General features: G+C 55.0%; 1 protein-coding gene across 1 annotated transcript in view; it reads left to right on the top strand.

Annotated features, from left to right (window-relative positions):
• The first annotated feature begins 359 nt into the window (after positions 1 to 359).
• RTEL1 (regulator of telomere elongation helicase 1) overlaps positions 360 to 14,243 on the top strand; it is a 31,200-nt gene continuing 17,316 nt past the window's right edge. The window contains exons 1-10 of the mRNA XM_076010799.1: positions 360 to 492; positions 1,327 to 1,581; positions 2,681 to 2,882; positions 3,243 to 3,336; positions 3,919 to 4,000; positions 4,206 to 4,266; positions 5,831 to 5,906; positions 7,327 to 7,411; positions 10,672 to 10,737; positions 11,680 to 11,833. Of these exons, the coding sequence (XP_075866914.1) occupies positions 1,480 to 1,581; positions 2,681 to 2,882; positions 3,243 to 3,336; positions 3,919 to 4,000; positions 4,206 to 4,266; positions 5,831 to 5,906; positions 7,327 to 7,411; positions 10,672 to 10,737; positions 11,680 to 11,833 (922 nt within the window). The 5' untranslated portion in view covers positions 360 to 492; positions 1,327 to 1,479. The remainder of the gene's footprint in view (positions 493 to 1,326; positions 1,582 to 2,680; positions 2,883 to 3,242; positions 3,337 to 3,918; positions 4,001 to 4,205; positions 4,267 to 5,830; positions 5,907 to 7,326; positions 7,412 to 10,671; positions 10,738 to 11,679; positions 11,834 to 14,243) is intronic.

Raw genomic sequence — 14,243 nt, 5'->3', positions numbered from 1 at the left:
GCGAGACTCTGTCTCAAAAGAAAAGAAAATGCCTCTGGGTGTTTGGAGAAGAGGCTGGAAATTCACAGAAGGCTTCTGCAGTTGTCTGGGCGGTGGTGGTGAGTTGGTCTAAGGAGGTGGTAGTGCAATGGAGACCCTGCTGCAGGATGACTTGAGGGAGAAGACGGCGGACCCCAGGTTTATGCCTGTCGGAGACGGAAGTGGCGTTTACTGGGCTCAGGATAGAGGAAGAGGCAGGACCAAGGCGCAGCACACAGAACGCACACAGGGGCCTGAGAACCTCCGGGAGCACACCGGCCCCCTCGGCTGGGGAACGGTTTCCGCCGGGAGCACAGAATAGCGGACCGGAAGTGAGGGCGGAAGTGCGTAGCGTTCGACCGCCAATTCTGAATTAGCTGCAGCTGACAACGCGGTGGGGGCGTTTTGGCCAGAGTCAGCAGAGTTCCTGAGACTCCCAGGTTCTGGAAGTCTCCTCGCCGAAGCAAGTGAGCCGTGAGTCGCAGAGATCCTGTAACCGGGCCTTTACCAAGCGGCTCGCGGGGGCAGCTTGCGGCTTCTGAAACTACGGCTCCCGGCAGGCCCCGCGCCGCGACAGTGGCTGGGCCAGCCCGGGCTGCGCCGCGCTGCCTTCTGGGGCTTGTAGTTCCCCATGCCCCTGGGCTCTGGGCGCCGTGGCGTCTGCGGAGCCAGTCCTTGGCGGTGGTTTATGGGGCCGGAGGGTAGGGCCGTCATTCAGTGATTAGGCATCTGGTCTGTTAGTCCCAGTTTCCAGGGACATTGAGACCCAGAGAAGATGAGCGACTTGCTGAGTGCTGCACGAATCGGCACCGCAGGATACTCTGGCTACTTTGGCTACCCTCGGTTGCCTACCTGGGCGGGACGGATAGGCTGAATAGTCGCCAGCGGGGGGAGCACAGGGTTGGAGATACGGGGCAGGAGGTTTAGACACTCCACTCTGCACCGTGTGCCTCCCCAGGCCGAGAGAGTGCTGCTGTGTTTTTAACTTTTCATGCTCTTGTGGAAGTAACCGAATTGGTGCAGGTAGAGCTTGTAAGACCGTGCCCAGCTTGGGCTCTTGTTATTTTTGTGATCCTGGTCACCTCTTCCAGAACAGGATGGAGTTGTGTTGGGTGGAAGAACAAGGCAGGGCTCACTCATTCAGGATCTTCACCTCCGCCCCCTTCCCCAAAGCTCCTTGTGATGGGCTGTGAGGGGCTTGCCTTCTGACCTTCTCCACGGGGGAAGTCACTGAAATGCCTGGCAAGGTATGGTGTGGCCTGGTACCCCTGGAGGGCTGTCTGCAAATAGAGTCTTGTCTTCCCCAAGTCTGTGCCATAGGGTTTCTGCAGAGAACAACATTGTCTCCTAGTGCTACGTGCCAGCATCGCTTACCTGGAGTGGCCGAGACCTTGAGATGCTCACAGACCCAAACACCCTGCATCTCAGCCAACATCTGTGCCCACCTGAGAACAGTCTGATATGCCCAAGATAGTCCTGAATGGTGTGACAGTGGACTTCCCATTCCAGCCATACAAATGCCAACAGGAATACATGACCAAGGTCCTGGAATGTCTGCAGAAGGTAAAGCTGCCACCCTGAGGAATTTGTACTCAGAGATGAGTCAGTGGGGGTGGGGCTTCAGCAAGGGCCAGATGTCGTCCTCCCCTCCTGTCCGTTTCAGCCAGACCCTGCTGTGTGAAAGATAGCCTTGTCATATGAAGTGTTAACGTTCTAGGTGGGGTGGGAGAGACAGTGAACAAAAGCCATAGTTCTTGGTGGTGATAGGTTTGGAAGTGCCTTGGGGGCCTCTCTGAGGAGGTGGCATTTAGGAAGCATTTCTGGTTAAGGGGCAGCTGGTATCCAGCCCTCACTGTGGGAGGTCTTGGAAGCTCAGAGGTGTGCAGGGAGGTGGAATTGGGGCAGGTGCTTTCTGCTGGGTTCCTTTTTTTTTGAGACAGAGTCTCACTCTGTTGCCCAGGCTAGAGTGCCTAGCTCACAGTAACCTCCAACTCCTGGGCTCAAGCAATCTTCCTGCCTCAGCCTCCCGAGTAGCTGGGATTATAGGCATGCGCCACCATGCCCAGCTAATTTTTTCTATATATTTTTAGTTCAGCTGATTTCTTTCTATTTTTAGTAGAGACGGGGTCTTGCTCTTGCTCAGGCTGGTCTCGGACTCCTGACCTTGAGTGATCCTCCTGCTTCGGCCTCCCGGAGTGCTAGGATTACAGGTGTGAGCCACTGCGCCTGGCCTCTGCTGGGTTTCTTGAGGTGCCCTTTTACCCTGCTCATACTCCCTCCCTGAGTTTTCTGCTCGGGCTCCCATCTGAGAGCGCGTATGTAGGACATAAGATTCTGTTCAGATAGGACAGTGTAAGTGTCTGAATCTAGAAACACAGAACAATTTCCTATTTTGAGACTTGACACCTAATTAGTCATCTTACTATTTATATTAACATTTTAGGTAATGTTCTGCAAATTGTTTCCTAATGAGGGCTGAGTTAACCTGGGGCCTTTAGGGTAAGAGTGAAAGGAACATGTGGACTTAGCTGCAGTTCCCTGGACAGTGGGCTGTGTATCTGCTGAGAGCTGCCCCACTCGTCGCTGGGGGCTTGTCTCAGAGCGGGGTGTGTGGCTTCACCTCTCCCTGCTTCCTCATAACCCAGTTCCCAACTCTATTCAGAAAGTGAATGGCATCTTGGAGAGCCCCACGGGCACAGGGAAGACACTCTGCCTCCTGTGCACCACACTGGCCTGGCGGGAACACCTTCGCGACACCATCTCTGCCCACAAGATTGCCGAGAGGGTGCAAGGGGAGCTTTTCCTCGATCGGGCCTTGTCATCCTGGGGGAATGCTGCTGCTACTACTGATGGAGACCCCATAGGTGACCCTACTTCCCAGGGCTCTCCCCCGCTTGTGTGTGGGGATGGAAGGGAGGGATGGGGCTGGGGAGGGGCTGAGCTCCCTGGACTTTGGCCATCTCTCAGGCAGAGCTGGAGCAAGGAGAATTTTGTAGCTGCCCTATCATTTCTCACCATCCTGGGTATAAGCCCAGGGTTGGGGCTTTTTGCTGAATCAGGGCACTGCAGGTACCCACTTAGCCCATTTCTGGTACACGAGCATCTGAGGTGTTAGATTCCCAGCACCTGCAGGGATGAGTTAGCCCAGTGCTGCTTGTGTTAAACCAACTCGTGAGAACACTGTCTCAGACCATGACCTGTCATGCCTCCTTGTGCCTGGGCAGCTTGCTACTCGGACATCCCGAAGATCATTTATGCCTCTAGGACCCACTCACAGCTCACACAGGTCATTGGCGAACTCCGGAACACCTCCTACCGGTGAGTTAGGCAAGTCCACACCTGCCTCAGGGCTGCCGAGAGGGACCTGGCATGGTGCTGGGCCCACAGCCTGTGCTGCCTTGTGGATGATGATGATCTCTCTGGCCATACCTGAGAACTGTAGCATGTGGATGCTCAGGGGTAGGGCAAGGCTGGGCTGTCCTCGACGCCCATCACACGTGAGAAAACAGCTCTGTGTGCACATGTTGGCCATGGGCTGGCTTCCTGAACTCCTGCCAGGTCTGTGGTGTTGGCTGTGGCATGGGTCAGCACCAGCACCCTGTGCAGCTTCACGTGTGGAGGGGAGGAGCCCTGCCCCCATCAGAGCTCAGCGAGTCTTGATATCCCACCCTGGTTCCTCTGCAAGGGAGCCCAGATGATGGGGCGCTGTAGAGCCCCTTAGGCCCATCCCTCCTGCCCAATCCCTGTCTTCCTCCTCATCCCCTCCCAAGCTTGGGCTACCTTCCAGTTATGAGTCTCGCTGCTGAGTTTCTGGTGGGTCTCCATACAGCTGGACCACACTGTGGCCACCTGTTCTTGGAGGTAGTTCTTTCTCAGCCCTCTGGTTCTGTCTTCTGCCAGGCCCAAGGTGTGTGTGCTGGGCTCCCGGGAGCAGCTGTGCATCCACCCTGAGGTGAAGAAGCAGGAGAGCAACCACGTGCAGGTGGGCTCCAGGGTGCCTGCTGCGGCCCCCCCAACTTCTGCCAGGCGGGTGTGCTGGGCCTTCAGGGGTGCTGACTCCTGACCCCATTCCCCCTGCTGGGCTCGGCTAGGGGTTAAGGGGCACCTGAGGGGCAGCAGGGGAGGAGCTGGTGGGGGGTGGTTCTTGGCCATCGCTTGAGCTGTGCGCCCTGCTCCTGCTCTTGCAGATCCACTTGTGCCGCAAGAAGGTGGCAAGTCGCTCTTGTCACTTCTATAACAACGTGGAAGGTAAGAAGCCGTTTGGCAAAGCCAGGGTTGGCATGGAGCAGGGGGCTGAGCTTGGAGGTTCGTGACCTGCTTGCTCTTGCCCTGTGGGGCGGCCAGTGCAGCCGTGTCCTGGGCACGGTCTCCCGACTTGCTGGGTCCCCTGTGCCAGTGCTGAGTGCGGAAGGGCTCACACGAGGTCCAAGAACTGCCAGCTGGCAGGGCTGGCCCCTGGGAACTGGGATTTTGGGGAGGCTCCCACTTTTTTCTGATAAGAGGCATTCCCTGTGCCTAAACACTTAGTACACATGAGAGGGTTTATGCTAAACACTAGCTTTCTCTACCGGGAACCTGGACTTTTTGTGTGTGCAGGGCAGTAGGGTGCCCCGTGACTAGCCCCTGAGTCGTCCTGCAAGATTCCACTGAGAGGGGATTCTAGAACCCGAATCTGATCTCTCCCTGAACTCGCCCCAAGCATTTTCCCCTTTGTGGGCTTTGCTGTGTGACGTTTTGCTGTAGGAGATTGCAGCCCTGAGCGTGACTCCAGGCTGAGTCCTGGGAGTACAGCCTGGGGTGGCCTTGGGGCCCGGACTGATTGCCTCACCCAGAGATGGGGAGAGTGAGCACAGGGTTAGTGACAACAGCCTGCCGGGGCGGCTTGCCATGGCAACTGCAGGTGCCCACAGCCTGTGGAGGGCCTGGAGTGGGGGGCTGGCACCAGTGCCCTTTCTCCAGATCTGTCCTTCGACCCCTTGGCTGCTCCTTCTGTCTGCCAAGGACTTCTGGGCTCGTCTCAGGTGCCCAGAGACGGTGGCAGGGCCAGCCTCGCTAGGGTGCGGCCCTTCCGGTTTCCTGTACCCTGAGGGCAGCACGTCTGCTTCAGGGCTGTGTGGCTCAGGGGCTTGAGCTTCTCTGAGATCAGGGCTCCCTCTGCTTCCTGTCCCAGAGTGTGGGGCTGGGGCGACATGGCCCTGGAGCACCTAGGAGGTGTCGGCAGTCTTGTGGGACAGTGTCTGCGCCGACGTCTGTTGAGAGTCCGGCGTCTCAGGGCTGAGGCCCTTGCAGCTGCCACTGGTGTTCAGGTGGCACTCCCCGGCCAGAGGCCTGAGCTGGGAGGTCCCCCAGGGCCCAGCACCAAGTGTCCTTGTGCCTGCCCCCTGGATACACAGGGGGACTGCTGAGTGTGTTCCTTGTCACCTCCTTGTTTGCTGTGTGTTGGTGTGGTGGCACTGATCTGAGACTGTCCAGGCCTGCCGGGCGTCCTGAGAAGGGGCTGCGTGCCTGTGCCCCCAGGTGCCCTGGAGGGAGCCGCCCCCTCCGATCTCAGCGATGCCCGGAAGACAGTCTGGGCCAGGTGGGCCAGGTGTGCTGTTTGGGAACTCCCCATAGCTGTCGTCCCCACTGCCCTTGCCGGCTCCAGCTGTTGTCCCCACTGCCCACGCGGCAGTCTGTGGACAGCAGGGAGCACCAGGCAGAGCTTGGTCTGCAGTGCCCTCCGCTCGGGAGCCTTTCTGTCCTGGGCACCCCTGGGGTCTGGCAACTCAGGATGGGCCCTGAGAGTGTGTTTGCTCCTGCCTGGTGCCCACAGGGAAGAGCCTGGAGCAGGAGCTGGCCACCCCCATCCTGGACATCGAGGACCTGGTCAAGAGTGGGAGCAAGCACAGGTGAGGCTGAGGCCTGTGAGTCCGTCCACAGCCAGACTCCATGATGTGTGGAGGCACGAATGTGTTTCGTTTCTTTTTCTTGATCTTATTTTTAAAAATTGTTTTTGTTTTTTTTTTGAGACAGAGTCTCGGTTTGTTGTCCAGGCTAGAGTGAGTGCCGTGGCGTCAGCCTAGCTCACAGCAACCTCAAACTCCTGGGCTCGAGCAATCCTGCTGTCTTAGCCTCCCGAGTAGCTAGGACTACAGGCATGTGCCACCATGCCCGGCTAATTTTATATATATATATCAGTTGGCCAATTAATTTCTTTCTATTTATAGTAGAGACGGGGTCTCGCTCTTGCTCAGGCTGGTTTTGAACTCCTGACCTTGAGCAATCCGCCCGCCTCGGCCTCCCAAGAGCTAGGATTACAGGCGTGAGCCACCGCGCCTGGCCTTGTTGTTGTTTTTTTTTTAGACAGAGTTTTACTCTGTCACCCGGGCTAGAGTGTTGTGGGGTCAGCCTAGGTCACAGCAACCTCAAACTCCTGGGCTCAAGCAATCCTGCTGTCTTAGCCTCCCGAGTAGCTAGGACTACAGACACACACCACTCTGCCCAGCTAATTTTTTCTATTTTTAGTTGTTTGGCTAATTTCTTTATATTTATAGTAGAGACGGGGTCTCACTCTTGCTCAGGCTGGTCTCGAACTCCTGAGCTCAAGCAATCCTTCCGTCTCGGCCTCCCAGAGTGCTAGGTGTGAGCCACCGTGCCTGGCCAAAAATTGAGTTTTTTTGAGATGAGATGTCGCTCTGTTGCCTAGGCTGGAGAGCAGTGGCACAACCACAGCTCATGGTAACCTCGCACTTGTGGGCTGAGCCTCCCAAGCAGCTGGGACTACAGGTGGGCACCACCACGCCCAGCTGATTGTTTCATTTCGTGTACAGATGGGGTCTCACTATGTTGCTCAGCCGGGTCTCAAACTCCTGGCCTCAAGTGATCCTCCTGCTTCACCTTCCCGAAATGCTGGGATTATAGGCATGAGCCACTGTGCCTGGCCTGTCCACCTTTATAGCTTCAAGGATTGAAGTTGTGATCAGAAAGAGTTTCTTATGTAGAGGGAAAAAGTTGTACTTTTTTTAGTGCTTGTATGTTGTTTTTTTCCTAATGACCTCTAGCTAGGAACAGGGTTGAGATGTGTTTTTTTTTTTTTTTTTTTTTTTTGCATAGAGTTTTAAAATAGGTGGTACCTTCACATGGTTGAAAACTCAGGTGGACTCCCTGCCCATCCCAGACACCAGCTTCCTGCCAAGGTCCCACGGGCAAGACAAGGGCTCTTTCCTGGCCAGAGGATGTGGTGGCCTTGAGTGGTGGCCATGCCTCCTGGGACCCTGCCCTCAGGGCCCGGCCCCCACGTGGGGTGCTCACAGCATCTTCTCTCCTCAGAGTGTGCCCTTACTACCTCTCTCGGAACCTGAAACCGCAAGCTGACATCATCTTTATGCCGTACAATTACCTGTTGGATGCCAAGGTGAGGACTTAGTCTTGTGCAGCTGGTAGTTCCTGCTGTCAGCGGAGTATCCCGGGCTCAGGAGGGGCCATTCAAGGCTCTGCTGGTTCAGGCCCTTAGAGCAGCAGGTGAGGGTGGAAGGACCTGCCTTTGTCACTGGTCGGGGCTCAAAACCTGGCCAGACGCAGCTGTGAGCAGCCAAGGCTGTGGGTCAGTCCCTCTGAGCAGCCTGGGAGTGGGCAGCTGGTGGGACTGAGGCGACGCCTGGGCTGCGCAGCTTAGTGCCTCAGGTCAGATTGGGGGAGGTGCAGGGACCCCGGAACACCCTCTGCTCCCGTCCTGCTCGGGCTGTGTTTACCTGCAGGTTTGCGTGCCCTGTTCCTTTCGTTTAGCGCAGGTGAGATCACGCCCTGCATGCTTGGCAGCTTTTACTTTCACGTCATGGTGGCGTTGTGGTTATAGTCCTTTCCAGATCCCTTTGTTCCTTCCTTCCTTCCTTCCTTCCCGTGGTGGGTGTTTATTTTTTTTGTATTTTTTTTTTTTTTTTTTTTTTGAGACAGAGTCACACTTTGTTGCCCAGGCTAGAGTGAGCGCTGTGGCATCAGCCTAGCCCACAGCAACCTCAGACTCCTGGGCTCAAGCGATCCTCCTGCCTCAGCCTCCCGAGTAGCTGGGACTACAGGCATGCGCCACCATGCCCAGCTAATGTATTCTATATATATTAGTTGGCCAATTAATTTCTTTCTATTTATAGTAGAGACGGGGTCTCGCTCTTGCTCAGGCTGGTTTTAAACTCCTGACCTTGAGTGATCCGCCCGCCTTGGCCTCCCAGAGTGCTAGGGTTACAGGCGTGAGCCACCGCACCGGTCAGTGGTACGTGTTTATTAAGAGCCCACTGTGCTGGCTCAGCGCAGCTGGCCTCCCTCAAGTGGGGCTTTGGTTCCAGGGGACAGACAGACAAGAGGAAGCACTGGAGCTGTTGGCATCGAGGGGCCGTGAAAGGAAACAGCGAGCGGCGGGGTGGAGGTGGTGCCAGGAGATGGGTCGCTGAGGGGCCCAGGGTTGGAGAGAAGCCCAGGGAGGTGCCTGCAGGGTTGGAGCAGGGCGGGCGTGGGGGCGGCTGCAGAGCCCTGTGGGAGGTGCCCGAGAGGGCAGCGTCAGATTTGGGGTACGGCACGCTGGTGAGCTTCGCTGCGGTTGGCGGTTCTTCTAGCGCAGTGCTCACTTCCGGTGGGAACCCACTGGACAGCTGCTGGAAACACAGGGCCCTGCCCTGGCGCAGTTATGTCATCACTGATAAGCTGATCTGACGTTTCCGTGGAAACGCAAAAGCTTTGAGAGAGCTTCGAAGAAGAATGAAGTGGGAGGGTTTGTCCTCCTGGTTTCAAGGTGCCTTGAAGCTACAGTGCAGGGCCGTGTGCCCAGGCTCAAGGACGCACACGCAGAGCAGGGAGCGGACAGCATCCACACAGACCCACATGCGTGTGGTCACTGGTCTTCACCAAATATGCCAAAGTCATCCAGTGGAGAGAGGAAAGTTGGTTTTGGCTTTTTAAAAAATGGTGCTGTGATAGTTGGAAGTCCATTTGGAAGAGAACTCCTCTTCCTCATGCCACGCTGTAGGAACCTAAATGGAAAAGCTGAAACTACACGTTCTGGAAGGAACATGGGGGAGGTCTTTCCAACTTTGGGGTAGGGTGAGCTTTCTTAGGTTGGACATGCAAGGCTCTAGCCATAAAGAAAAAATTCAAAAATTGGACTATACCAAAATTTAAAGCTTCAACTCTTTGAAAGAGTTAGGAAAGTTAAGAAAATCAAAAGGTAGTCAGAAAGAGAAAAATGCTTCTGTCTTTCAAAGGACTTTTCTTCTTCTTCTTTTTTTTTTTTTTGTTGTTGTTGAGACAATGTCTTACTCTGTTGCCCTGGACTAGAGTGCAGTGGCATCATCGTAGCTCGCAGCAACCTTAAACTCCTGGGCTCAAGTGATCCTACTGCCTCAGCCTTCTGAGTACTGGGACTACAGGTGTGCGCCACAACACCTGGCTAAATTTTTCTATTTTTAGTAGAGACAGGGTCTCGCTCTTGCTCAGGCTAGTCTCGAGCTCCTGAGCTCAAGTAGTCTTCCTGCCTCGGCCTCCCAGAGTGCTGAGATTACAGGTGTGAACCACTGTGCCCAGCCTCAAAAGACTTTTGACCAGAGTGTGTAAAATGCTCTCATAACTAAACAAACAACCCAGTTAACCCCTGGGGAAAGATCTGAACTGACATTTCACCAAGATTGAGGAAATGAGCAGCGTGTGTGGAAAGGCTGCCGGCATCGCCGGGGACCGGGAGGATACAGGCTAGAACCACAGGGAGCTAATGCTGCGTTCCCACTAGAATGAATACAGTTAAAGAGACTTAAAATAAATGTCAGTGAGGATGTGGAGCACCTGGAAGTTGCGTCCTTTGCTGGTGCGTGTGTGGGATGGTGCAGCTGCCCTGCCCACAGGTGCCATGTCGCCCAGCCCCAGAGGCGAAAGCTTCGTCCAGAGCCTTGGATGTGTGCTTGGCCTGCAGCTTTATTTACAGTCACCAAAACCGGGCAGCAACCATGTGGGCCTACCGACGGGAGCAGACAAATCCTGGCGTGTCTGCACAGCAGAAGGGTGTGAGCCGCTGGCCACGCGGCAGCATGGGGGGGGGCATGTGGCCTCAGACCTGCCCACACAGAGGGTCCCGTGTGGAGGACTCTGGTGTGCTAGAAAGGGCAGGGAAGGGCTGGTGGTTACACAGCGCACACGTCCAACAAAACTCAAACGCATGCCTAAAATGAGTGTTTTGTTTTACGAAAATTAAGCTTCAGATTAAGGTAAGAAAAATACCAACGCTGGACCCCACCCCAGGTTGCTTCTGTCACAGTCTGGGGCAGGACCTGCATGTTGGAGTTTAGGCCTCCCTGAGCGTGTGCGATGGTGGAGAACTGCTAGGCTCGGACCTCCCTGGCTCCTCTGTTTCTGTGGCTGCCGACTGCTGTGGTCTGGGGCACCCCGGCTTCCTTGGCCATCTTGCTGACCATGGCGTGGGCAGGCGTGGCCGGGCTGCTGTCCCATGCCCGCCTTGGCCAGCTGCACTCCAGCAGCCCAGTTGAGGGCCTTGCCTCGGCAGCGGTTATGATCCATGCTTGTGACACTGGGTGCCTGCCTTGTGCCTCTGTCCCTTGTCCCTGCCCTCTGCTCTTCAAGCCTGCACTCAGTGCGCCCCTGCCCTGCTCCACTCCAGCACTTTGTCCCGTTTTGCAGAGTCGAAAGGCGCACAACATCGACCTGAAGGGGACGGTCGTGATCTTTGACGAAGCTCACAATGTGGTGAGTCTCCACTGGCCTCTGTCCTAGACGCTGCCGTCCCTCCTGGCTTTGTGGGAACCAACACAAGCCCTCGTGAAGGAGGTCTGCCCAAACCGAGGCCGTGGGCTTCTGAGCAAAGCCCACCCAGGTGTGCCTGCCGCCCATCCCGCTGGTCAGATGCTTCTCCGGGGCTGGCCAGCGGGCCGAGGATGTGCCCCTCGCCAGACCCTTCCCTTCCCGCCGGCTGGGGGACCAGCCTGGCCCGGGGCTCTCTCCTCTCCCTGCTCTGTCACCAGGACGACCACAGGCCCGTCATCTTCCCTGCAGTGTCCCTGACCCTGGGAGGGCTGCCGTGGAGAGCCATAGTCGTGCTCCTACACCGGCCTCTGCCCTGCCCTCGCGGCCACTGCTCAGGGCCTTGTGTCTCTGGGAGTGTTGCTGGAGGGGCTGCTTGGGTCTGCCGCGCCCAGCTGCTCAGGAGCCCGGGTGGGGCTCCGTCCCACTGCAGGGCCTGGGACCTCGGTGTCCACCCTCGGCCCCACATGGTTTCAGGAACTTACTGCTGTGGGAGATGATGGGCCAGGTCTTTTGACTTTTGAGAGAAGCCAGAAATCTAGATTTTAATTGGAAATTTTGTAATTAAGAAAGGTTGCCAACTCAAGCAAAGTAGTCATTTTTAAACATTGGTGCCTGAGGTTGCTGTGAGCTAGGCTGACGGCCACGGCACTCACTCTAGCCTGGGCAACAAAGCGAGACTCTGTCTCAAAAAATAAATAAATAATAAATAAATAAACAAACAAACAAACATTGGCATGGGCCAGACGGTCGTCCCCGGCCCCACCTGTGACCTGGCCCTGGAGACCGACCGCAGGGCTTTGGAGGACCTTGGGGTGTGTGGCTCTGGGGACTGGGTGCTCCGCTTCCCGCCCTGCCATGAGTGACGTGGGACGCCTGTGCTCTCAGGAGAAGATGTGCGAGGAGTCGGCGTCCTTCGACCTGACCCCCCACGACTTGGCTTCAGGACTGGGCGCCATCGACCAGGTGCTGGAGGAGCAGGCTAAGCTGGCGCAGCAGGGCGAGCTGCGGCTGGAGCTGGGCGTGGACTCCGCCAGCGCAGGTGGGTGTCCGGCCGGGGCTGTGAGGCTGGAGCCCCGTGCAGCTGTGTCTGGGCTCCAAGCGCTTTTGCTCAGGGACCTTTCGGGACAGCGTCGGCTTCTTGAAGGGGCTTTTAGCTCAGGATAGTGCAGGGTCCCATGGACCCGGGAAGGACTGGTATCATTCAGGAGTTTTGGCATTTTCTGAATACCTATATCCTTTCCCAGCCAGCGTCGACCTCCTCACTACCGTGTAAAACTGGAGAACCAAGTGTACTCACTGTTTCGAACTCCTGACCTCGAGTTTTTTTTGTTTTGTTTTGTTTTGTTTTTGAGACAGAGTCTCGCTTTGTTGCCTAGGCTAGAGTGAGTGCCATGGTGTCAGCCTAGCTTACAGCAACCTCAGTCTCCTGGGCTCAAGCAATCCTACTGCCTCAGCCTCCCGAGTAGCTGGGACTACAGGCGTGCACCACCATGCCCGGCTAATTTTTTCTATGTATATTAATTGGCCAATTAATTTCTTTCTATTTATAGTAGAGATGGGGTCTCGCTTTTGCTCAGGCTGGTTTCGAACTCCTGAGCTCAAGCAATCCGCCCGCCTTGGCCTCCCAGAGCGCTAGGATTACAGGCGTGAGCCACCGCGTCCGGCCCAAGTGCACTCACTGTAAATGTGTCAAACGGCTTGTGCGTCTGCTGCTATGCATAACTTGCTAGTCCCATAGATTCCTTTCCGGTTTTTGTCCAAAGCACACTTTTACACGGTAATCACAGAATATGTTTATGGACGTGGTTAATTTGTCCATATTTTCTATAAAGTCTCTATTAACGGCCAACTAGGAGTCCATGTTTGCTTAGCTGATATAATATTAATAATCTAAAGGAACCGTTTCTAAAAGCAACAAAAGTCTATTGGATTCAAGTTATGCGTGTTGAGTGATCACATCTCTGAGGCGGCCTGAACACAGTGAGACCTGGGTCTGGACGGGTCAGTGCTAACCAGTGTACCGTGGCATCCGGGGCAGCTTGTCCACAGCTGTGTCTTCTGAGCAGACCATACGTGGAAATGTCCAAGCGCTGGGCTTTCAGTTCTCTCCGAGACAGGCCGCCCTTCCTGCTGTCCGACCACACAAACCAAATGTCTCTCGTGACCTTTCTCCACTTCAAGTCTGTCGGTCTCACTCCCAAGAATCAGGAAGGCACATTAACTGGTTTCGTCTGTCATCCGGGATCCAGTTCTTCTTTTGACTCTTTTTTTTTTTTTTTTTTTTTTTTTTTTGAGACAGAGTCTCACTCTGTTGCTCGGGTTAGAGTGCCATGGCATCAGCCTCGCTCACAGCAACCTCAAACTCCTGGGCTCAAGCAATCCTCCTGCCTCAGCCTCCCGAGTAGCTGGGACTACAGACGTGTGCCACCATGCCCAGCTAATTTTTTCTGTATATGTTTTTAGTTGGCCAATTAATTTCTTTCTATTTTTAGTAGAGACGGGGGTCTCGCTCTTGCTCAGGCTGGTTTCGAACTCCTGACCTTGAGCAATCCTCCCACCTTGGCCTCCCAGAGTGCTAGGATGACAGGCGTGAGCCACCGTGCCCGACCTTCTTTTGACTCTAACAGCCTTTCGTGGTCTTCGCAATCCACCAGAAACATCAGGCCATTGATGGCAGGAAGGTGGTTTTTCCACGCTCTTCGAGCTTGAGCGTGTCCACCCAGATCCAGAGTTGTAGAAGTCGTGCCAGCCACTGGCAGTGGTCAGTTCTGACGTGGGATGTAACACTGAGACTTGTCCCAGTCTGTCATCTTCTGGCATGTCTGCTATTCCTCTTTTTAACATTTGCTGAGTTTAAAGTTTCTTTTTCCACCATTTATCTTATTTATTATTTTCAGGACGGGTGTCACTCTGTTGCCAGGGCTGGAGTGCAGTGGTGTGATCATAGCTCACAGCAACCTTCAACTCCTGGGCTTAAGCGATCCTCCTGCCTCAGCTTCCCAAGTAGCTGGGACTACAGGTGCCACCACCACACCTGGCTAATTTTTCAATTTTTAGTAGAGACCGGGTCTTACTCTTGCTCAGGCTGGTCTCAAGCTCCTGAGCTCAAACGATCCTCCCACCTTGGCCTCCCAGAGTGATAGGATTACAGGCGTGAGCCACCATGCTTGGCCTACCATTTATCTTTTATCCCCCCTTAGGATACATTTTTCTGTATATTGATCTACCTCTACATACATTGAGAACCATACCAGATGATGTTATGATTTTTGCTTATGACTATTAAGCAATTAAAGAAAGAAAATGTTTAATAAATGTACCCAGATATTGCCAGCTGTGGTGGCTCACACGTATAATCCCAGTGACTTGGGAGGCCCAGGTGGGAGGATGGCTTGAGGCCAGGAGTCAAAACCAGACTGGGCAACATAGTGAGTACAAAAAAAAATTAG

This window comes from Microcebus murinus, chromosome 16 (genome assembly GCF_040939455.1).
Source record: "Microcebus murinus isolate Inina chromosome 16, M.murinus_Inina_mat1.0, whole genome shotgun sequence".
Taxonomy (NCBI): Eukaryota; Metazoa; Chordata; class Mammalia; order Primates; family Cheirogaleidae; genus Microcebus; species Microcebus murinus.
Note: the sequence above shows the minus strand (reverse complement) of the source record. Positions and strands in the feature narration are given on the sequence as shown.